Source organism: Patagioenas fasciata, chromosome 5 (assembly GCF_037038585.1).
Source record: "Patagioenas fasciata isolate bPatFas1 chromosome 5, bPatFas1.hap1, whole genome shotgun sequence".
Classification (NCBI taxonomy): Eukaryota; Metazoa; Chordata; class Aves; order Columbiformes; family Columbidae; genus Patagioenas; species Patagioenas fasciata.
This window is the reverse complement of record NC_092524.1, coordinates 52,389,187-52,413,665: the sequence shown is the minus strand read 5'-3', so window position 1 is coordinate 52,413,665 and position 24,479 is coordinate 52,389,187. Positions and strand designations below refer to the sequence as shown.

General features: G+C 39.2%; 1 protein-coding gene across 4 annotated transcripts in view; it reads right to left on the bottom strand.

The window, feature by feature from the left end:
* Nucleotides 1-24,479, bottom strand: part of TTC8 (tetratricopeptide repeat domain 8) — a 48,774-nt gene that overhangs the window by 10,441 nt on the left and 13,854 nt on the right. For 3 of the 4 annotated variants that reach the window (XM_071809544.1, XM_065839890.2, XM_071809543.1), the window contains 7 exons: nucleotides 21,639-21,759; nucleotides 18,113-18,176; nucleotides 17,799-17,958; nucleotides 15,574-15,663; nucleotides 10,695-10,739; nucleotides 4,057-4,142; nucleotides 2,406-2,493 (listed from right to left, as the gene is read on the bottom strand). In XM_071809544.1, the coding sequence (XP_071665645.1) occupies nucleotides 2,406-2,493; nucleotides 4,057-4,142; nucleotides 10,695-10,739; nucleotides 15,574-15,663; nucleotides 17,799-17,958; nucleotides 18,113-18,176; nucleotides 21,639-21,759 (654 nt within the window). Of the gene's footprint in view, nucleotides 1-2,405; nucleotides 2,494-4,056; nucleotides 4,178-10,694; nucleotides 10,742-15,573; nucleotides 15,664-17,798; nucleotides 17,959-18,112; nucleotides 18,177-21,638; nucleotides 21,760-24,479 lie in introns of those variants that run through there. The other variant, XM_071809545.1, reaches the window with a different exon arrangement.

The window sequence follows — 24,479 nt, the reverse complement described above, 5'->3', positions numbered from 1 at the left end:
ATGAAAGAGAATATGTGATAGCTGGTTATAACTTCTTAATGAAGAAGAACCTTGGCTGGTTGTTTTACTCCTAAGTATCACCTGTGTGAGTGACATATAATTGGTTTTAAATATGGGTGCTAAACCAATGCACACTGCCATATCTAAAATAATTCCATATTTTGCCTGAACTGCTTGCTTGTTTTTTGACCTGATTGAGCTGTGAAGCAGATATCTTCGTATTCTTAGGGTAAAAGCTGTAAAAAATGAAAGACAGGAAACCTCCCTAGATTTGCTGCCTTTTTATCTGTTTATGAAGTGTGTTTTCTGAGCATTATAACTCAAGTCTGCTCTATTGCTGCATCTGGAGGTTCACTCCAAAGATGCACTCGCCACAGATCCTCTGTGCAAATATTAGGCTAAGGCAACACAGCCACAGTACTCTACCATGTAATTCCCACATCCAGCGGCACATCACGCTGCCCAACGTCTCTGCAGATGGCAAAGCTGCTGCCCTGATGAGTGGCAAAAGAAATGAAAAGACAGATGGGACAACATCCACCTACTCGCAGCTTCTTTGGGGAGATCTGCTCTTTAAGAGTATTACAGCTATAGCCATTATGTTTTAGATGCTAACCACAGAATGACTCAGTTTTGTTTTTGGTATCTCTTATCTTTGGTATAAATATCCTATTTCCAGCTGTTCTGGGTCATGAAATACTTTGTAACTTCTCAGCAACCATGATGTCTTTAAAAACTCTTTGTGGTTTTAGTCTTCTTTTGGTCTTTTATCTTTACATAAACTACATTTCGAAGGAGAGTTAGCTTTCAGGAAAATATTAAAAAGAAAAAAAAGTATAGCTGTTGTAATAATGAATATAAACAGAAAAATAATTGGTACTGTAGTAGCGGTCTGTTGGCACAGAACTTGATGCAATCCTATTATTATTTTAATGGCTGTTTGTTTACCTCAAAAGCCTTATCTTTCAGTACTGTCAGGTTGAGCTATATCTCAGTGCCCTACTCTATTGCCTATACATACAGAGTCGCTAAATCATGTTGTGCAGTACTTTATACTTGAGCGAGCTGCTCTATGGAGTGGGAGGTGGAACTTCAAATGCAGCTCCCACTTGAGCTAGTAATGATGTGGGGCGACGCGTATCTCCTATAACAAATCACTGTTTGTTAATCCTGTTACTCTGCCAATTTAATCACTGTGTGTAGCTCATGTGTTTTGCAGAATGACTCCTGGTAGTGACAAAAATCTAAACTTGCTAAGCTCAGTTGAATAAACTAACAAGTCTGATGAGGAGCAGTTGAGGGAACTGGGGTTGTTCAGCCTGGAGAAAAGGAAGCTGAGGGGAGACCTTATCGCTGTCTACAACTACCTGAAAGCAGGTTGTAGCATGGAGGGTGTTGGTCTCTTTTCCCAAGCAGCAAGTGACAGGACAAGAGGAAATGGCCTCAAGTTGTGCCAGGGGAAGTTTAGATTGGATATTAGGAAAAAAATATTCACAGAAAGGGTTGTTGGGCATTGGAACAAGATGCCTGGGGAAGTGGTTGAGTCACCATCCCTGGAGGTGTATAAAAGGCATTTGGACAAGGTTCTTAGGGACATGGTTTAGTGCTAGAGTTAGGTGATCCTGATGGGTCTCTTCCAACCAAAATGATTCTATGATTCTAACTGTTATACTGAAGACAAGTCTCCAGATAGCAATGATGATCATTTAAATACTAAATGTAAAGGTAAAGCAAGTATCATAAGATGAATATCTGAATTATCCAGTAGCAGTAATGACTTCTGGATAGGCCTGTGACAGCTGGCTTAATGGAAGCTGATCAAGAGCAACTGATTGATTTCATCTCTTCTAGGACAAGAAGAAGAAAAATGCAGTTTTAGTTTCTCACAGGCCACCTCTTCTTGAATGTCTTGGAAAATGTTTAGAACCTGATGTGTACCCTGGTAAACAAGTAATTCTGAGGCTTAGCTGTGCCGCTTTTTCTTTCAAAGCCTTTAATGCCTTTACTTTGACAGAACATTCTCTATTTCAAGGTCTCTGATTGCTTCCTTTAAGCTCACTTTGTTTTGGTTTTGCTTGTGAAACTAGGATTTTGAGCTTCACTCTTCACTTACCGATTTATTGCATGTTTCCTAGGAGACCATATATAGCTACATTTCTCTTCATACTGGATTTCCAATAACTCTTTAGCTGTATAATCCTCATCGACCTTTAGAGCAAAGACTACAGTAATGTAGCTGTGTGTGTGTGCGAAATCTGGAAGCTCTGAATCTTTCTGTAAACTACAGACTTCGATTTCAACTGTTGGCATGGTGTATCAAGCTCAATACCCAGCTATTCTGCTGTATGGGCTTCTCAGGGATAGCATGGAATTTCACTTTGTTCTTAAACAAACCTATGACTTACTTTTGCCAAATACAAGATTGTATCAACCATGTCCTGTTGCTTGAGAGCTGACTTAAATTGTTTCTCGGCTTCACGATATAATCCTAACCTAAAGAGACAACAGATAAATATAGAAGGTTTGTTGTGTGTGTTGTTTGTTTATTTGTTTTTTAACCTTATTAAATGATGAAGCAGTGCACACTAAAGCAAACATGAACTGCCCAAACCCATACTTTAAGGTCATATAATTGCATGCAAGTTAACAAAAACCATGCTGTTAAATATATTAAGGTTACAAAGACAATGATTCAAAACTATGAAAAATGAAAATTCATGAAATCTTAATTTGGCTTCCTCTTGTACATGCAGCCTTTTGGTGCTAACTGAACAATGATGTACTAATTTTCACAGGAATCCTTCCTGCTCCTTGTGCAGAATGGACAGTAGAAAACAAGCAATTAAAGTCATGCCTCAACCTCTACCCACATGACCTTGGAGCATTCAGGGCAAATATAATGTTGATACCCTCCACTGTAAACAGAGTCTGTTTCATCTGAAAAGCATTTGTTTTGCAGTATTACTGTAGAATATTTTGCAGTGATCTATAAATGCTCTATAGATGACAAGATTAAGAGAACTGCACCATTTCAACAACAGCAAAAAGGTACACTTTCATCTTGAAAGAGAAGGAGGACCTCTAAGCTCAAAAAAAAAAAAAAGAAAAAAAATCAGTCTAATCTTCTAAAGAATGTCAAATGAAGGTTAAGGATAGTGAAGAATTTCATTAGTTTGAGCATCGAAAAAGAAACAATAGTTTCAAGCCAAGATACAACATGGAATTTTAAAGGGCCAACTGCTTTGTGTTATCAGCCTGTTCATACAATAATTGCTTATAGAATTGTAAAGACTGCAGATGATGTTTCAGTTTTTTAACAGCCAATGCAGTATCCATGTTTTGCATCCACGGGACAAACACATTGTAAAGAATGAAAGTACTTGTTTGAATTATGGGAAGCAGGGTTGTATCAAGACGAATGTCACCTGACTTGGCAGAACCAGCTGTTGCAATCATGGCTAGATCCTCAGCAGTCATTCTAAATTGCTTTCAACAAGCTGTCCTCCTTGCTGCTGCCACTCCTTCCTCAGAGCAGCACAGCCAGGGTACCCCTAAGTCATTTCTATCAGATGCTTGGGTAGAGGGTGCCAGCGCCGAGGCCTTGGCATCTTTGGAACTGGTGCTTCCTGGGCAACGTACTGCTGCCAGAAAATGTCTAACGCGAACAGTTCATTTTTTATTATTTCATCAATCTGAAGCCCTCATTGATAGTTAATTTCCGAAGGTAATATTGTAATGTTCATTTTGTGTGGTCTGTTTTAACAATAGTTCTTTGCATTTATTTATTGACTTTTCGAACAACGACTTTGAAACGCATTAACAAATGTGAAGAAGCAACTGATTCAGTTACTTAAAGGTACTCAGAGTTGATGCCCTTACCTCAAGCAGTAGAACATCATGCCCTTTTATATTAAAGAAGATGTAACTGTAAGCACAGCGATCTCCAACTAAACACTTCACTGCACTATTTTTCAGTGTTCAGCATTGTGCAGCACACCCGGCAGTTTAGGTCTCACTCATACTCACTGATCACAGAAGAAGTGAACAACAGCTTACCTGTAGTAGCACTTTCCAATTTGGACTTTCCACCACCAGTCCTTGAATTGTGCATGCTCAGTGGCAAGGGCTGCCAAATCTAGAGCCTTCCAAAACAAACCCATCATCTTAACATTAATACCTTCAGTGTTTACACAAAGAGAAAGAACACAAAGTGAAAACCAAAGATTTTTGTAAAGAGAAAATTTTGAACAAAAAGTCCCAGTAAACCTGAGGTAGAGCCAGTGCTTTATGTTTACTATTGTTACACCTTATTGCATAAAGTAGCCGAAAGGATAATTTGTCTCTATAAGAATACATAATCCAAATAGTTGCTCGTAATTCAGAGAGAAAAAATAAAATTTGATTAGACACCTGAAGTGATGCTTCAGAATATATAGAATATTTGTGTAAGTCAACACACTTTCTCCAAGCTTCCCATCCTTGTTCACTAAAAGCTGTTAAAAACAAGTAAAAATATACTAAAATAAAGACATCAGTTCAGCCAGTTTGAAATACTGTAGAAATTGTAATCTCACTGCTAATATCAGGCTGCCTCCACTTCTGGGAACTCTCAGATGTGTACCATAAGACATCTTTCTTCCTTTTAAAAAAATTGGTTTATGACAGATAGGAAAAACAGAAAAATATTCCAAGAAATAGACAGCTGTTGAAGACGGTGGAAGTCTAAGATCTCTTTTATCTGGTATATTGGAAATGCAGGTATGCTAATCAATGTGCTACCATCAGCCACCATAGACAGAATCTGTGGCTTTGCAAGTTTTAGCTATAATTTCAACATTTCTGTCAAAACAAATAGATGTGTGTTCTGTACCAAAACCCACCAAATGAGCAATTATTAGTGTTCCTTTTTTTAAAATTCCATTTCATCTCATAACAAATAAAGCCATGCTATGTTAGTTACTTATATTTTAGGGACATCACAAGAAATAGTCCAAAAAGTCTCAATGCTGTATTTATATAACAAAGAACTGACCTTTTGTTTTGTTTTCATAAACACTTTGCAGACCACAGACACCAGAAACTAGCTATTACTTAGGAACAATGTGGAAAAGTTCTGTGCACTGGCCACTCAGTAGCAGAAGAACTAATAATTTCCAGGAAAAAAAAGTAATCTGAATACTTGAAATACTAGAAGTAGTCTAATTTAGCAACATCAATCTTTGGGTTTGATTTCTGTTCTTCCAGCTAGCAAAATGAGGCTGCAAGTAATCAATGGGTATAGATTTGACACAGCATAGAAAAGCCAGCAGAGCTATAGCAACTTGGACAAGTTGCTCTCTTTTGGCTCTGTGAGAAAGAATAATTTGTTTTCTACAGTAATCCAGGCTAAGAAGATGCGTTGATGGTGCCCTCAAAGGGAAAGAGACAGCTGTCATTCCCTGCCCCTGTGACAGGAGAGAGAAAACTGAGGAACGCTCACAACTCTGAAGCCACTAGTTCTTCATTTTGGTGGAACCCTGGAAGACCTTGTGTGGCAGCTCTTACCTCATTTGCCCTTTGTTTCTTATTGGTTTTGCAAATTGCACGCCAGGGCCTCTGAACCCTACAGCTATAACAGGGAAGAAGCTCGCTTCAAGACAGAAACTATCAGTTTCCCTTCCAGACAAATCCTTTCATCTGAAGGTATACAAGCAATTTTTGACCAGAGAATTTGGGAAAGTAGTTAATGTTGAAACATCAGTTACTTCTGTTGCATTTACAAATATATAAACAATGTGTGTGTCTGTCAAATACCACACCTGCTTCTAATGCAGCATGAGCAGTCACCTAAAATGAGTAAGGATCCCACTGCAAATTATGTGCTTCAAAGAGCTTTCATTAGAATGATCCCATGACAAGTATTCAAGGAGAAGGACTGAATTTCAAAAAAGGACGCCTTCTGTAGCTACACATTCAGCTTTCTTTTGGGTAACCTAATTAATTCTGATAACCATTTTATGAAAGGCTAACAATTCTGGCTGCTATTGGGAAATGGGAACTAAGATTGCTTCAGGCTTACAGACACATCAGCAGTTTATCTCTCGGTGCAGATCCCAAACTGTTACTGGGATCTTATTACTAACATCACAACACAAAGCATGACTTCATTTTGAAGTTAGTTTCTGAAATTAAGTCCTGGTTTTATGTTTCCCTATTAAGGAAGTAGGAAAGGACTCGGAAAATACTGTTTCTGATACTTTACAAGCAATCACAAAAACTTAATCCAAAAATACCACAAATGTTATCAGCATTTCTAAAAAGTGTTTACCTGAAAAGGCTTTGTGCATACCAATAGCAGTCTTTTGCATGCTAGCAATTAAATGTTCTGCTGATATTAAAACAAAATCTTTTGACAATGTGGTCTTTGAAATGTTACTAAATTGATTTAAATAGACTTTTAGAAGTCAAAGCCTCGACCTTGCCACGTCAATACCAATTGCTACCATATTTCATTTTCAGTTTTTTTAATTGCACAGTTTAGGTACAAATCAATGCTCAATTTGCATGGCATGTTAATTTTAAACCAATCTATAATAGTAGCAGCAATTGTTACACCTGCCTGTGCAATCCTGAATGTTGGTGCCAAAAACACACACACTGTGGACTGGCAGACACTGGCATGTGCTCTTAAGGATTCCTGCTTCTAATGTACTTATCAGAAAAAATCCGCACTGATTGTCCCCAAAGTTGTAATAAACTTTAGGATAAAAGTCATTACCTGGAAATACTGGTCAGCTGAAATTGTTACCCTACAGAGCACTTAGCATAATTACTCATGTATGCAGGAGTCCAATTCAATAAGAAATAAGCCCTGGGAAACCTTTCAAAACAAATTTATTTTACTCTCAGTTCTCACATTGGTGCAAATAAAAAAACTAATCCCCCCCCTAACACTTAGTGGGTTTTTTGTTGGAAAAAAAAAAAAAAAAGCTTTTCTTAAAGAATGAATCAGAGCTCGTTTTAAATGAAAAACAATGTAGATTCTTTAACTGCAACTCTATTTAGCATGATTCTGAGATTCAATTTTTTACCATTACTCTCCTTAGATAAACTGTATTGCAACTAAGACTTCCAAATTGCCTACCAGCTCTAACTCAGCACAAAACAGCTTCTAGGATTGTGGTAATTTAGTGTTATATTGCAAAATTAAATTGGTAAATGTACATTTGTTTGAAACTTTGCAATTTCATACACAGTATTACATGGACTGAGAAATAAGATAGATGGAAATGACAGCAAGCTTCTACTGCTTCTTTCACATGCTGTTGAACTCTCCCAGCAACAGCTACTGACTAAAGACTTATTTGTACACACAACAACACAGGACAGTCTATAAGACAGCTGAGTAAATGACATTAGCCATAGCCAATTTAGCACAATTTATTTTGGTGAGTGCCTTCCAGATTTCTACAGTTTGCAAATCAAACATAATTTCAGTACAAATAGATTTTAATCAGAGTATATAAACTTCAGAGTGTTGGGAAGAACTAAGGAAATATGAGAGGTCATGACTTCTGGCCCCAAGTATATATTGTACATTATTGCTCTTCCTCAGTATCAGGGGTCTTGTCATCATTACTCACCTGTGAATAATGGCAGGATATAATGTCACAGTCTACTGCTGAAAAAAAGTAGCTGCTGAACTATTTCTGGACAAGTCTTTTAAGCTGCTCTGCTCTTACAGCATTTAGTACATAAAACATCTTTTAGAAATAGCTCAAGGGGTGCAGCAAGTCAGTCATTAAGTGTATGTGTTCAAAAGGAAACAAGTCAAGAACAGCAATGGATAAGGTAATAGTAATTTCTTCAGAGAAGTGTTTAATTTTTCATTAAGCAAGATGAAAGACTTTTGAACACATTTTCAAGTACTGAAAAAGCTACGTGCTTCCCTCTTCTTGCATCCCCACGTTTCTGACAATTGATAGATTGCAGATGTATTTACTTTTAATTCAAACCGAGTTCCTGGCATTATTTGTCCAGTTGAATGTAAACTGATTAATGATACTTCTCAAACGAAATTGCTGAGGCTCTTTTTTTTTTTTCTTCCCCGAGGTACTGGCTGAATACTAAACAGAAGATAAATAATAAACCTGCCTTTGCTTCTTAAATAATAATGCAGTTGAGAACAGTACAGACTGTTCCAGATCAGCGCAGTGACAAACGAAGGATACAGTCACTACTTCTTTTGCGTTTCATCTGCAAAATGGCAGGAGCTGGTCTTCCAATTCTATCCATGCAGAAAGCTCACAAGTAGAGACTTTTCACTCTATACAGTCACAAACTTAACATTTTTTAAGAATGTGCAACATCACACAGTAGCAGGTAATAGAAAAATGCAAGAGGTGTCAGTGGATGTTCTAATGGGTGATTAAGCAAGATCCAGATGAACTTTTGAAACGTTAACATAAGTGCTGTTTCTTGTCTGAATCCTAAGTGACCAAGTTCTTTTCATGGAGAAGCAAGAAAATTAGTTAGTGAAAATCCATTGACAGAAAGAGGTGCATAAACAGTGATGTAGCCAAGTTTAAGCAGAAGCTAAAGTATTTCTTTTTTTTTGTTTAAGAAAAATTAAAGCAGACAAGGTTCAAAAGGAAGGGAGGGCAGTTTGGAAAGTAGAATTATATTGAAAAGAGGAATGAAAGCAAACAGGAGAAAGTAAACTTAACAGTCTAAAAAAAAAGCTCCTCAGAGATACACATTACATTATAAAGGCACCTCATACTATGAAGTGTGACACAATTTTTTTTCCTACAAGATGCTACCATTAACCAAACATGTTGTTCTCCCTCTCATTACACAATGAACAGTGGTGACTAAGCTGACACTTCTGCTCACAGGTATTTACTCAAATGGCTAGGGTGCATAAAAAAAAACATAGGCAAAATTTTTCCTGCAAGACAGTGATTCAGGATGCTCAGCAAGGATTTAAAAATGCAGGGTGTTTCAAAAAGATGGACCCAATTTGAAATCACTATATCTCTGCAACCACAAAGCGCCCATGAACGAAATTCTCACAGTCCATATAGCAGGTGGAGGGGACATAGACAATTTATAAAAAGGTTACTAAAACTCGATAACTCATTTAATAGCTTGCAAATTTTTGTTTAACTGTAACATGTTGGGTCCATCCATGTAGAAACATCTTACAATTTTTTTCTGGAGTGCTTGGAAAATTCCTCACAGTATATGAAATTATCTCTAGGCTAGAGATCCTGCATGTCCTTAAAGTGTAGGTCACAGGCATGTGTGGCATCTTATCAAGTGACCCTTTTATTCTTAGTGAACAGAGTTCTCAGTAACAAACAACATAAATTTTAACTAAGAGTGGCATAAAAATGAAGCACTTTCTTCTTATTCAGTGTCAGAATATGTAAACGCTAATTGCTATTTCTCTCTGACATTTCTGACACTTGCACTTACTGTTTCAACCATGTTTTGGATTAACAGTGCACGGCAATTCAATCCTCTTAAAAGAATGCTATGCAATAAATTGACAGTGTACAACTATAATCATTTGATACCAGATTAAAAAGCTTTACATAGCAGTACATTTGGAAATGGTTCTGACCTACGTGAACAACAACATTTTTTTTGTTATTAATTAACTGGAGAGTTTAACTTCAGATCTAATCACACACCAGTTACTAGTATTGCAAAAAATTTAAGAGCTGTTTGGTCAGCTATGCATTATCAACACAGACAGTCTTTTCAAACAAACTTCAAGCAGAAATTATTATTCCATTTCAAGTGGGTGTATATATCTAACATAGTAATGAAATATCTTGACACTTTATTCATTGAAGAAATAAACTGTTTTTGTGGGTGAACTGCCAAAAAAGTTCTGCAACCTTTACCTATTTCTGGAAGTTTAAACGATATGTAACCAACCTTGATCTTACACATTCAGTGCAGTAACATATGAAGAACCATAGAAGAAAAATTTTGGATAGGGTAAAAGGGAAACTATTTGATTAGGAAAACCTTTGGAGAATAAAGGTTATAGACAATCGTATGAACAATATAAGCTTTCTCTTGAGGCCACAAAACACCTCAGCACTATGGAACTAAATTTCCAGAAGTGTCCAAAATCATCCTATTGATATTTTTTTATGCAGTTTCTCAAATATTTTTCCCTTCTATTCAACCAAATGCATAAACAATCATCTCAGTAGTTTAAAATGTCAAGTGGCATTCAGTTAAATCACTATTTTGTCAGATATTTTCACCTTCTTCTGTTACAGACTGTTTTCCGTAACTTACTGCTTACTCTCAAGCCTTGGGAACTCTGAATTCCCAGGCAGCTGGGCTCTCTGACATGTAGTTTCAGCTACTGCTCAGGCTCCAGTAAATTCTGTTAACATGAAATCATAGGATACGTGGATCTTACCATATTGATAGATGAGGGACCTAGTTTTTCAAGCATTAGATTGTTTTGCTTCTCAAAAAAGAGAGCAATCCCCGTCTTGGTATTTGCAAATCATCATCCCTGATTATCACCCGTGTAAGGAGAGATTTCTCTTTCAAACAACTTTTAATGCTTCACTTTTGTACTCAGATGTGATGTACCACCTGGATCCTTAGTTTAGCAGAATACTGACAGAAATAACTGAATAATACTTAACAAAAATTGAAAATGGAACATATGGATTACTCACATTTTTTACGTCATTTTCATGGTAAAAAATATATTCGAACAATGCCTGTCAGAAGAATATTGAAAACAGTGTCATATTTGAAGAGAAAAACTGAAAATAATATTTTAGAGCAATACAGAATCTTGATTATGTTAGATATGCAGACATTATTTGTGAACGTAATCACATTTACACATCACAATTGCTGACATTTACATTTAATTAAGACTTGAATAGACAAATACTATAGATGTGCTATATTGTCATTACAGAAAAGCATTTTAATTCTTAATTTCTTGCAAAAGATTAGTGGAATTGTCTCTTATCTTTGGTCTTTAACGTCACTTAAAAAAAAGCCAGCTATAATTTCAAAGTGAATACAGATTTGAAAACCTGGTACCATTTTCATGACTTTTTAACAGTAAAATCAGTAAGTGATCTCACAAAGACTTTGCAATATATAGTCAGGTACTTAGGCAGTCCAAAATCTACTTAAATTAAACATAGGTTTATTAAGGATGAAGCTGAGCAAATTTTGCCTTAGGTAAAAAAAAATTCTAAACCCTACAGAATCTTGCGATCTGTAAAGAAAAACAACTCCTTTTTGATTGTAAACGATAAATGCTAACGACATTTCACTTCTGAAACTCAAACACACCAAAGTTTAAAGAAGCTACATGCATCAGCTGTGCTGTGAGAACTGCTCAGAAGCCCACAACAACTCACAGTACCACAGTATGTTTGGGATTGGAAGGGACCTCAAAAGACTATCTAGTCCAATCCCCCTGCTGGAGCAGGAACGCCTAGGTGAGGTCACACAGGAACATGTCCAGGTGGGTTTTGAATGTCTCCAGGGAAGGAGACTCCACAACCCCCCTGGGCAGCCTGTTCCAGTGCTCTGTCACCCTCACTGAGAAGAAGTTTTTTCTCAAATTTAAGTGGAACCTCTTGTGTTTCAGCTTGATCCCATTATCCCTTGTCCTATCATTGTTTGCCACTGAGAAGAGCCTGGCTCCATCCTCGTGGCACTCACCCTTTATATATTTATAAACATTAATGAGGTCACCCCTCAGTCTCCTCCAGGCTGAAGAGACCCAGCTCCCTCAGCCTTTCTTCATCAGGGAGATGCTTCACTCCCTTAATCATCTTTGTTGCCCTACGCTGGATCCTCTCCAGTAGTTCCCTGTCCTTCTGGAACTGAGGGGCCCAGAACTGGACACAATATTCCAGATGGGGTCTCACCAGGGCGGAGTAGAGGGGAAGGAGAACCTCTCTCGATCTACTGACCACTCCCCTTGTAATACACCCAAGGATGCCATTGGCCTTCCTGGCCACAAGGGCACAGTGCTGGCTCATGGTCATCCTGTTGTCCACCAGGACCCCCAGGTCCCTTTCCCCTGCACTGCTCTCTAATATGTCATTTCCCAGCCTATACTGGAACCTGGGGTTGTTCCTGCCCAGATGCAGGACTCTACACTTTCCCTTGTTAAATTTCATCAGGTTATTCCCCGCCCAACTCTCCAGCCTGTCCAGATCTCTCTGGATGGCAGCACAGCCTTCTGGCGTGTCAGCCACTCCTCCCAGCTTAGTGTCATCAGCAAACTTGCTGATAGTACACCCAATTCCCTCGTCCAAATCGTTAATGAATATATTGAATAATATTGGCCCCAGTACTGACCCCTGAGGCACTCCACTAGATACTGGCCTCCAACTGGACTCCGCACCATTGACCACCACTCTTCGGCTTCTCTCCTTAAGCCAGTCTGCAACCCACCTCACTACTCTATCGTCTAGACCACATCTCCAACTCCATGGCAATGTAATTGCATTTTTGTTTACTCCTATCTAAAGCTAAAGGAGGTTGTACTACCTTGTAGCTGTTCTGCAGTGTAACATAGAAGAGTAGATAACAGGTAATTAGGGGATAACGGAAGGGTGGGGTGGGGTGTGCATTTTAAGTAAATAAAGTGATATTTAAAGATAATAGATAACTAAAGGGAGGCTGGAGGTCTCCACTCCCAGATATATAGTATGGGTGCAAGGAACACAAGGTTCAACTGAGTTGGATCTTCATCTTTTTCTGCACTCAAATCCCAGGTCTTAATTGCTTCAAAAACACAGAACATTTTTCTTAATTCTCATTATTCATTATAGAAAACTCAAAGAAAATATTGCCCCATGAGGAAAGACATAAAGAACGAGACAATAGTCTTTTAAGGGCTTCCATGACTCTTCTGCTTTTCTTAGACAAAATTCTTAGAAGACTTACCTTAAAGAAACTAGAGAATTACTAATTAATTGTCATGTGTGGTGAGGAAAGTAAACCCTAGTTTTCTTCTGCTTTTGGTCACAAAAGATTCTGAACAGATGATTAAAAGATATTTAAGGATTATAAATAAAACACATTTATAGGGAGATTAGAATAGGTTGATAACAAAATGATAGAAAATAAAGAAATAGCAGAACATTTCCTCCTCTAGTTCAATAACAGGGAAACATCCACTGAAAGTGAGTAAATCTAAAGTGATAAGAAAAAGATATTTTCTTGTATGGCTGCCATGAGGAACTTACTGCTGTTATCTATAGGCCCCGACCTTCAAAAGGATTTAAATGACTGAACATCCACTTGGATAAAAATATCTGGAGTTATCTTAATAACTCTATTAAAAATCTACAAGCTAAAAAAGATAAAACTTCCTCTTTCATGCCATAAGTCAGTTGTGAGCTGAGATTTCCCAGAGGCTCTCTCTGTCGACAAGTGTCACCTCATGTCTGCTCTGGGCTTTCCTGCGCTAGTCCCTAACATGGCTGATGGTAGTCAGAGAGAAGCCACATTTCTGTACACTTCAAAACATCAGAAGACCTAGTCATGCAATGAGAAGACAGATAATCTAACTTAAAAAAAGATGCAATGAGTATACTTTGCAAACACATAAGGAAGAAATACATATGAGGGGTATACAACAACACGAATACAGGGGCTAATTATGTGAATTTAACAGTTGCAAGATTTATCATCTTTTTGCACCTGGAAGAGGTGATAGCTCAAAGAGTTTTAAAAGTTTAATCAATGATTCTTAACACGGAGTGCTGTCTGCAGTCTCACCTCCTGCTTCGGCTTTAGCTTTAATGCCATCTTATTTGAAAAAATATTATAAATTCATATAGCTCTAAATTTATACTTAGATCTTACATTCTGCATGAAATGTTAATATCATAATGTATTAGCTTCATAATACTGACACATACACTTGCTGCCTATGGATGTTTCTGTGACTGTTGCTTTATATTTTTTGGCTTAAGCCTCTTTTCCTGTAAAACTGAAGGAAGACAGAGCTACCCCATTGTCCCAGAAAATACTACTTAAAATCCAAAATTGTCAGAAATATGTATGTTTCTCATTCCTGAGAGCTGTTGCTGAGAAAAAATATTTCACCTGAAAGCAAACCTACCTACTTAAATAGTATATAGAGTCACCAAACACAATTAAAAGCTAGCTGTCTTCAAGCAGAAGAACTAAGCCCAGTTTCTAATGGATGTGTCTTGTGTTTCTTAATCCTTCCCAGGTTTCTCACATTCTCCCTATTTTACAAACTGGGATGGATTTAAAATAAACTGTGCTGGCTGATTGCTGGCAAGGACAAAAGGCCTGCAGTTTTTTCAGAACTGATAAAGAACTGACTCGTAACTGCCATCAGATAATAGTCTGGAAATCTTTCAATATCTTGCCAGACTAGAATTTACTATATTTGATATCTAATCTTCTGTCTAGTTTGGTTAAGAGGCCAAGAGACAGAGATGTAGGAAGCAGGTGAAGAACACCGCACAATCACACAAAATTTATTTCCTCTGAAAACCACATTGAAAAGCCACGACCTACACCAGTCTAGATCAGGTTTTAAAAAGCAAAGGAATTTCCTAATTGTTTATGAAAAATTATTAACTAAAGTTTTGCACTGGAGGAGCTAATTTCCACCAGCAGATTATTAGGTACTGCTGGTCTTCTAACATTGTTCACTAGTACATTTCCCAAAACAGAATGACTGTGTATGGGTTCTTCCAACTCTAGGATGCTAACCAAACATAGCTTCAGAGAGCATGTCTGACAGTCATTTGATAGCTTGTACAAAATGAGTTGTTGGTGTCAGCCCAACAGTTGTTTTTTGTCAAGAAAGTGTGCACAGAAGACATCTTCACCTATGCAGCTGACTGGTTGTGTTGGGGAAAGATTCAACTGAAATGCCACAGAGTGATAAATCATTACACAACTTTTAGGTCCCTTCCACTCAGAGATGAAACCTGTAATTTGGACAGATAACATGGATAAATCTGTTCCTTTGAGAGATAGTCTCACTTTCAATGGCTGTCAATCGTAAGATCTTAACTGAAAACGAAGAAGAATTCTGAACAAAAAGATAAAATATATTTATGTAAAAAATGTTAACTCATGCCATAAAAATCAAAGGGAAAAATCCAGCCATTTGAACGTTTTTAGGCCAGAATTGCCACCTATTTGTATACAGAGTCACATTTTCAGACACTATGGAGGGTTCTGCTGGTTTGGTTTTGTTTTGTTTTTTAATTCCTGGCTTCATTTTAATTGCCCTTTGTCACCTCTATGTGCACAGTTCAAAGTTATTTACCAATGGAATATTTTATTCTACGCAAATGTTTTTCCTAGATTACACTCTCAACATAAACTCTTCAGACATATTTTCAATTTCAAGTCTAGTAACCACTGTCAAAAGATACGCAACATACTCTGTTTTCTGAACATTACATCTATTATACAAACAGAGTTCATCATTGTTTGTATCTTCAATCCCATGTACAGTTACATTAGAATGATGCCAGAAAATAAGAAAAAGATGCGACAACATCAACCAAAATAGTTACATACCTTTGCCAGTTTGGGTTTTTGAGCATATTTTGCTAAGTTCAGTCGAGACAGATTTATGAAAGGGCCGTCTGGATTTGTTAGCATTGAAGCCTGAAGGGGAGAAAGAAGTTTTTAAGTGGGAAGATCCCCTACACTTTTCCTGAATTTTTTCAAACTATTAGTAGTATAAAAAAAAAAAAAACAAAAAAAAAAACAAAACCAAACACCCCAACAAAGCATTTGTAAATGCATTGCTCTACCGTGCAGTACTGTGGCGGATGCACTCGACTGCCCCTCCCCAGCCAAACCAGCAGCAGTTTGGTCCAGGTTCCAGAGGAGGGAAGGGCCTGAGCCGTAGCCAGGCCAAGAACTCCTTCCAGGAGACCCACAGGGAAGCAGAATGGCACATTGAACACTGGTAACTTGTGGGCACAGGGAGCCTCGTGCATGCTTTTCCTACTGTACGCAATTTGACTACGAGTCAACCACTTTATTCTATAAATATGACAGCCTGGATGAGCCCACTTTGAACTCTTCCTGCTAAGTAAGTGAGCTGTATGGCAATGGTTTTACTACTCACAGGTCAGCAGATGAGCCCAATTTAAGTCTAATATTAATCATTTAGCTTAAGAATTATTCAGAGATATAAAGTTGTATGATTTTCAATATATTCTTTGCTTCATGTTTCTTGGTAAGCTGGATCTGCTAAAATTTTAAGCTGTAAAGTTCTGTTCATATTTACCAAAAGCAACTACAAACTACACTGAACACTTCTAAGGCCTATTTTGCACTTTGCTGAGAAGAAAAGATTTATTCAGACAAAACAGCATCTGCAAGTCTATGGACCATAAACAATGCCTAAACCTGAACAAAACAAAGGTCCACATGGAATCAGCGAAAAAGACCCAATGAGAAGCAAGAAGATCCCAAGGTAAAATATTGGACTGAATCATGGTATGAATGGTCTGTAAAGATATAAAAGTTTGTAGTCTTCTATGCTTGGGTGGACCTCCGCACAGGTATCCAGCTTGAGCCAGCCCTCCTGCTATTCTCCTCTATTTTTTTGTTTTCCCTAAGAATTTTGTCTCCTGAAAGTCTGCTCTGCATACAGTTATCAGGCTTCACCTGAAAGTTTGCCTCTCGAATTCTAAAATACAGACTCCAGAGCAAACGGTTATCAGGGAGAGAAGAATCCTGACATTTTGCACCGTGACAGATACAGGTCTTGCCTGAAAGTTCTTCTCCGGAGCTCCAAGACACAGACTCCAGAGTGAATGGTTATCAGGGAGAGAAGGTGCCTGAAAGTTTGCTTCATGAATGGGTACGGGCACCTGGAGGGAAGCTCAGCGGCATTCAGCTTGGCATATTTCTCCACGCAGTAAATAATACAGTGAACCCGTCACTGAACTTTTTAAAGTCACACTTCTCTTTAAGAAATCTAAACATTGTTCTGCAGTAAGCAAAACCCTAAATTACTCCCCCATGACATGTACAAACTCTTTTTCCTGCACTTCATCTATTCTGAAAGCCAGGAATTTCTCCTGCTGCCATGCAGACCCTGAAAGAGGCTGTATTAACTACCTTCCGGAATTACCTTTTTCTTCCCTCTCTCCACTATTTCCATAATGTGCCTAAGTGTGTAGCTTGAATGAACAGTTAGATGGACTGAAGTTATTTGGGAAACCTAACAAAAAACTCTTCAAGAAAGATATAGAAAGATCAGTTCCTCCCTGTGATAGTAAGAGGATATCACATTTTGCCATTAATGTGATAACATATTCATGTTGGTTGCAGTTTATTAATTTTGCCAAAAGAACAGGATAAATCTAGTATAGTTTATTTTCCTTATCTTCTGAAGTGACAGACATTGAAAGATTAGTACTTGTTTTGTAGTAAACTAAGAAACTTGGAGAAAATTTCAACATACTTCTAGTGAAATCATGTCCTAATATTTTCATGGCCTTCAGTGAACAAAAATGAGTCTTACAGAACTTGTGAATTTGCAGTTTACGTGGATTTTGTGAAGCTGTGAATCTTTGTGCATTTTTAATATAAACAGACTACCAAACTAATAAGAAGTAACTTTTTCAAACTCTACTTTGAAAACAATTTAAACATAAAATTTCAAATGCTCACCTCCCTTAAACTTGAGTTTAGATGCAGCTTTTAGGTCAACTACAATGTCACTGTACCAGATACTATGACCAAGAAAACCATTGTTCTGAGAACAGAGTCAAATAACTTACCGTCCCTAGCCTGCCGTATCTCCCAGAAGCACTAGTAATTGGACGAGCTGTGAGAGCTGTTCGAGGTGTTTTTATAGCCTGTTCCATAGTACTTGGCCGTCCACCTTGCGTGCCAGGTCTCACAAATCCTGTAATAGGTCTTCCTGATTGAGTTACTGGCCTGGAGATGTTAAGCACATTATCTTTATGTTGAGTGGCATTTATCAATAAAGAAATTAAATACTTATATGTGAAGCATTTGATTTTCAGAAGTTAAATTGAAGATTTACTTATTTGTAACTAGTCACATTTTTAAGCAATAAACAACGACATACCTAACAGCTGGGCTGGGGCCTCCACCTTGGCTAGTTCCAGGGAGTTTCAAAGATGTTCCTGGTCCTATAAAATAAGAGCATTTCTCAGTTCACAGGGAGATACTTCACCCTTGTCCAGGGGACTTTAAAAAATGGTTGTGTCTTACAATAAACTGGAAATTTCTTTGTTCATACTGAGGAGACTTAGCACGAGACAAAGAAGACAAAAATCAAATACTGTACTGTACTACTGATAAATTGTCAGACTACTGCAAGAAACCTGCCACAATGAACATGGTTTTCTCACTGTTACCCTCTCATTCTCTCCCCAAACCCACCTGTGGGGGTACTGTGGAGCGTCTGCGTGGGGCTTAGCTCCCTTCCTCCTTTTTTTCCCCAAGGTAAATCCTAAGTTTGCCCTTTCTCAGTCTTCTCTCTCTTCCACCCTGAAGCTGTAAAATTACCTCCAAAATTGTTTAAGCAAGTTGAGCACACTTGTCCAAATCAATAAGTTTTAACTCAACCTAAATACCTTCTAGCTTTTTCAATCCATGCTGACACCAAGGAGCTTTGACTTGAAGATTATAGTAGCCACCCAGCTGCAGCTGTATTTAGAGTAAAATAATTTTTTAAAAGTATTAATCATTATCTCCTTGGTAAAACTAACTAAACCTTTCAGTGATGTTGAAATAAGGACCAAAACTCAGGATCCTCTCTCTTCTGGCTGGCTGCGTTTAGGATCTCTGTTGCTTACTTGCTCTTTATAGTCCTGTGAGTCTTGAACTTTCTGCTCCACAACAGAAATTATGGACAGTTTACTCAGCAGAGTTTCTAACATGATAGCTAGGACGTTGTTCTGAGAAATGGAGAAAGTGGCTTCTGGCTTTTCAGAATAGCAGACAATGAGCTAGTCATCCACGTTCTCGGTATTTTTCTTAACTATCACAATAACATAAAAAGGGTAGGGCATTAAAATCCCCTTTCAAGATGTTTTTTAATAACTATGGTTGTTCTGTGCTTTCGGGGTACTGGGAGAATGCTTACAGGATTTAGTTCCCTTGATCTCACCCTAGGCAACTCAGCCCTTACTTTGGGAATCCCACCTGAATTAACTATAAATAGGCATCAAGAAGTCCCAGCAGTGCACATGGCCACAAGCAGCAACAGAATTTAAGAGTGTGATTTCAGCAGTTAGTGATTACTGCAGATGACTCCTTTAACTGCTTGGTTAATGAAACAGCTCTGATTATCCATAACGCCAATGAGTATGTCTTTCTGAAAAATAAGTTGTCAAGGTAACACTTTTAAACAAGATTACAACCTTAGCAAATAAGATTGATGATGTTAAGAGTCCAAAGGTAACACACTGGGAATTTTCTGTAAAATGATATTTTTATTAATAAACAAGACTGCTGGAAAATTAACACAGCAAAATAATAAAAATTTTAAAAATTTAAACTGGTGGAAGACAGATTTCATTATATATGTGTGAAAAAGAACCACAGAAAAGTAGTTTGTTGCAGGGGACCACATATAATTTCGTCATTATCTAATAGTGCAAGACTGAGAGCAAAATCATTATTAAGATAGTTTAATCTGGAAACTAAGACAAGGGAAGATGCAAAATTGAAATGGACATGTAACTGATGCAAAAGGATTTGAACTGTTTGGTAAGCAAAATACAGACAATACCAGTGGTAATATGTGAGGTATGACTACACATCTTCAAGTTTATAAGCTATAATTATAGCAAGGGAGGATATTCTGGAAGACTTGCCACAGCAGAAGACCCTGAGTCACGACCAACTACAGCTAACAAATTTTAACAACAAAAGAAAAGCCCACAGTCACCAAGTACGCATTTTTATTAAATTACGTGTAAAAGTGGAAGTGATCACAGAATCACAGAACAATTGATGTTGGAAGGGATGTCTGCTGTTCATTTGGTCCAATCCCCTGCTCAAGCAGGGTCACCTAAAGCTAGCTGCCTAGGACCCTGTCTAGATGGTTTCTGCATAACTCTAAGGAGGGAGATTCCACCACCTCCCTGGACAACCCATGTCAGTGCCCGGTCACCATCACAGCAAAAAAGTGTTTCCTGATGTTCAGAGGGAACCTCCTGCGCTTCAGTTTGTGCACAATGCCTCTGGTCCTGTCATTGTGTACCACTGAAAAGAGACAGGTTTTGTCCTCTGCACCCTCCCTAGTTGTATCTGTGCTTACCTTTTAGATAAAAAGTGTAACTTCAGATATGCAAAGAAAGTAAAATCAAGCTGTAGAAGAAAAAAGTATTTTCTATGTGTCAGTGGACTGTGGTCTGTTTTGATGACTACAACTGAAAAAGCATGTGGATAAATTGGAAAGGGTCGAGAAGAGAGTTTCAAGACTCAATTCAAAACTTAAAAGATATAGTTCAAACTGAGAAGATTATTTGGTTTATCAAAGACAAGACCACTGGGTGATTTTAACTCTTTATTTTGGAAATAGAGACTCAATATCAGGCACAAAAAGTACACAAAGAAGTAACAGCTGGAGCTACAGTTGATAATTTCCACTAACGATGGGCCATACACTGATAAAAGCTAGTAAAGTTAATAATTTACTAAAGAGGGGGCTCTTTGTCTCTGAAAAGTTCTTGTACTTTATGAAAAACTATATACTAGCTCAGGTACATCTAGCAGATCTGAAGCACAAACAGCAAAGTCTTATATCAATTCAGGAGTGCAGGCTACACTATCATAATTATTTTCTTTGGCAATCTGTGACATGCTATCCAGAGAGTCACCTTTTTTCAGTTTAAATACATTATGAATATATTTTTCCAAACTGTGTTATTTCTCAATAATATTCATCAAATTGTTTTTCTTGGCAGATGGTCACTACCACAGGGGGCATAAAAACAAATAAAAGCTAAATTATATGATTATGCTCTTTTAAGACAGATAAGTGTAATTGGCACATCTGATACATAAAAATTCCTGTGTGGACTGTATTACAGAAACAAATCAAAATAGAAATAAGACAAAAAAGTAGTGGAAGACTACTAATTCCTTCCCCCTTAGAAGGGAACTGATGAATCTTAAGAGAGCTGCATACAAGAAACAATGACAGGGCCAAAGAACTGCCCTGGGAAGGATGAGTGGAAAAAGTAGAGAGAAATGGAAGAGACAAAATCAGTTCAGAAAACGTTTCCAGGAAACAGTACGAAAAGGTGATTTTAGATTTGGCCAGACTGTTGCCTACAGTATAGGCATATGGATGGGATTCACAGTACATTATGGGCATATATTTTTCTCTAGCTTCCCACAGGGCCTAAATAAGCCAGAAAGGAGTAAAATAAATATATGCACTGATGGAAAAGAACTAGTGAGTACAGAGATGCAGAGGAAAAGCTGACAAAACGTTGTTTGTCTGAACCCCCATCTGGCAGGCCCAAGCACTCTGCATGGTGTCCCTCAGCACTGCCTCACAACCAGAAAACAATCTAAAACTCATCTTGTAGCAATAGCTAAAAGCCTCACCTCAGTATGTAATAATTTATGCTTACGTGCAACTTGAGCAATGGCATTTTCATCCAGCATCATCTCTGCGATTCCTTCTTGATCCATATCAATTTCATCCACATACACCATTTCTGTCAAAGCTCGTGTTTTCAGGCTCCAGGCAGCCTGAATAAAGTAAAAAGACAAATATCTTCAAGACACAAATTAAATAACCCAATCAGCAATTTTGTCTCTTCTTATTATTATTATTCCCTTCACAGTTTTAATACGTTTGCATAAGGTATTGACTCATACAACTGCATATATCTGAACATACCTAATATTGCTCTTAAAATCAGAGTTGTCTGACATGCAGGTCACAAGTGCAATTTGAGGCGTGACCCCAAGTTGCTCGAGAAAGCAGGCTGGGAACCCACATATTGTCCTAGACCCAGCAGGCTCATGACAGCAGTGTGCTGGAGCTTCCCTGCCGCTCCAACCATCAGTTACCTGATGGAGGTTGAAAGGGGATCAAGTCTTTGGGCAGCTCCTTTGGAGTGGAACAGCTATAGTCATTGAGTTTGGAAGACAAAATTTCATGTCTCATGAAAAGTTATGACTAACTTAAGTCACAGGCAACTGTGTGAGATCTTCTGCTTTTGAAGAAATCCCCAACTATCAGCACCACCCAAAACCCACCACTGTCAGACTCCTTGCTTAAACTGGGTTGGACGTGCTCCTGATCTCAGTTCCTGAGATCAGCTGATAGGAGCCAGCTCGGCGGGTCCTGATTAAGCAAAATCTTCGAGGTACAAAGAAGCCTTTTTTTAGCTTTTTTTTTTTTCTCTGTATCGGGCACTTTCATTCTCGAGAGACCTGGAAGCTCCCGGCAGCCCTTGTGAGAGCAGCTAACGTGAAGTGGGCGTTACCGCGGTGAGGGTGATCACACCCCCACCCATCGTCTTGCAAAAGCCTCCAGGAGGGCAGCGATGGACAAGCACCAGAAGGGGCAACCAGGTTGTGAGTAGCACCCACACTGTGCTGCAGCAGCAGGTGTGGTAACTTGTGCACTAGGGCACAGAAGTTGTCACTTTTTGCTGGTTAGACCCTCTCACCTATTGCCACTGTCCCAGACCATTGCCAACCATGGTCTCGTCCAGAAAGAGAGCTTGTCTCAAGAAGACTGTAGCAACCCAGACCGACTGCCTGTGCCGAACTGTGGCTGTTCATGTTTCTGGCTGCAGGGAGCACCAGAGCCTGCTGCTGCCGGGGCAGGATGGCCAGCATCCCACCTGTGTGAGGTGTAAGCAGGTGCAAGATCTGCTCAGCATGGTCACAAAACTTAAGGAGGAGGTCGAGATGCTGAGGTCCATCAGAGAGAGTGAAAAGGAGATCGATTGGTGGAGTAACTCCCTGGCGTGCCACTCAGAGAGGCTCCAGGGGGATACCCCCAAAAGGTGATCGACCCCCTGCCCTGTCAGGCAGAGGGGGAAGACCTGATACAGCCCCTGCCCTGTCGCTGTCAGGCAGAGGCAGGGGACTGCAAAGATGACAAGGTTTGGAAGCAAGTTCCAGTTAGGCACCACAGGCAACCCCCCTCCCTACCTGCTTTGCTTCCCCAGGTACCCCTCCGTAATAGGTTTGAGGCCCTGGATCTTGAAGAAGAGGTAGGTGAGGAGGTGGTGCAAGACTCGCCTACAAGGTCACATAGAAAGAGGCAGTTGACTCCATGCCTCAAGACTGCCTCAGATAAGAAAGAAAGAAAGAAAGAAAGAAGGGTAACTGTGGTAGGCAATTCCCTTCTGAGAGGGACAGAGGGCCCAATATGCAGAGTTGACCATCATCATAGGGAAGTTTGCAGTCTACCTGGAACCCAGATCAGGGACATTACCAGGACGCTGCCCAACCTGGTGCACTCAACAGACTACTACCCACTGCTGATCTTCCAGACAGATGGGGAGGAAGCTGCATCCCGCAGTCTGAGGGGAATGAAGAAAGATTTCAAGGCCTTGGGACGGATGGTAAAAGAGTCTGGGGCTCAAGTGATTTTCTCTTCCCTCCTTCCAGTTTTGGGTGATGACGTGGGATGGAATAGAAAAATTCAGTCCATAAACAACTGTCTACAAGACTGCTGCTACAGGCAGGGCTTTGGTTTCTTTGATAACGGCTGGTTTTATAAGACTCCAGTCCAGACAGTGATACATGGGAAAGGTTTATCTCTCAGGGGCAAAAGGGACAGGAATTAGCAGGGCTCATTTGGAGAGCTTTTAACTAGACTCGAAGTGGGATGGGGTTGTAGCTGGTCTTGCACCAGTGGGGCAGCACTCTAGAGTTGATGAAGGCTGGGAGGCCTCCTGTACCCCTAGGGTGAAATCGGTGGGCTCAACCCACTCTCTGAAATGCCTGTACACCAATGCACGCAGCATGGGGAATAAGCAGGAGTTAGAAACCTGTGTTCGGGCAGGAGATTATGACCTGGTGGCAATTACAGAGACATGGTGGGACAGCTCACATGACTGGAATGTGGTCATGGATGGCTACCTCCCTCCCAGGAAAGACAGGCCGGCCAGGTGTGGTGGCAGAGTTGCTCTTTATGTGAGAGAGCAACTACAATGTATCGAGTATTGTCCATCCACGGATGAGGAGCGAGTTGGGAGTCTATGGGTGAGAATTAAGTGGCAGGCTGGCAGGGGTGATACTGTTGTGGGTGTCTATTACAAGCCACCAGATCAGGGTGAGGAAGTTGATGAGGCCTACTACAGACAGCTGAGAGCAGCCTCACAGTCACAGGCCCTGGTTGTTGTGGGTGATTTTAACTTCCCTGATGTTTGCTGGAAGGACTACTCAGCCAGCCAGCCACAGTCCAGGAGGTTCCTCCAGTGCCTTGATGATAACTTTCTGATGCA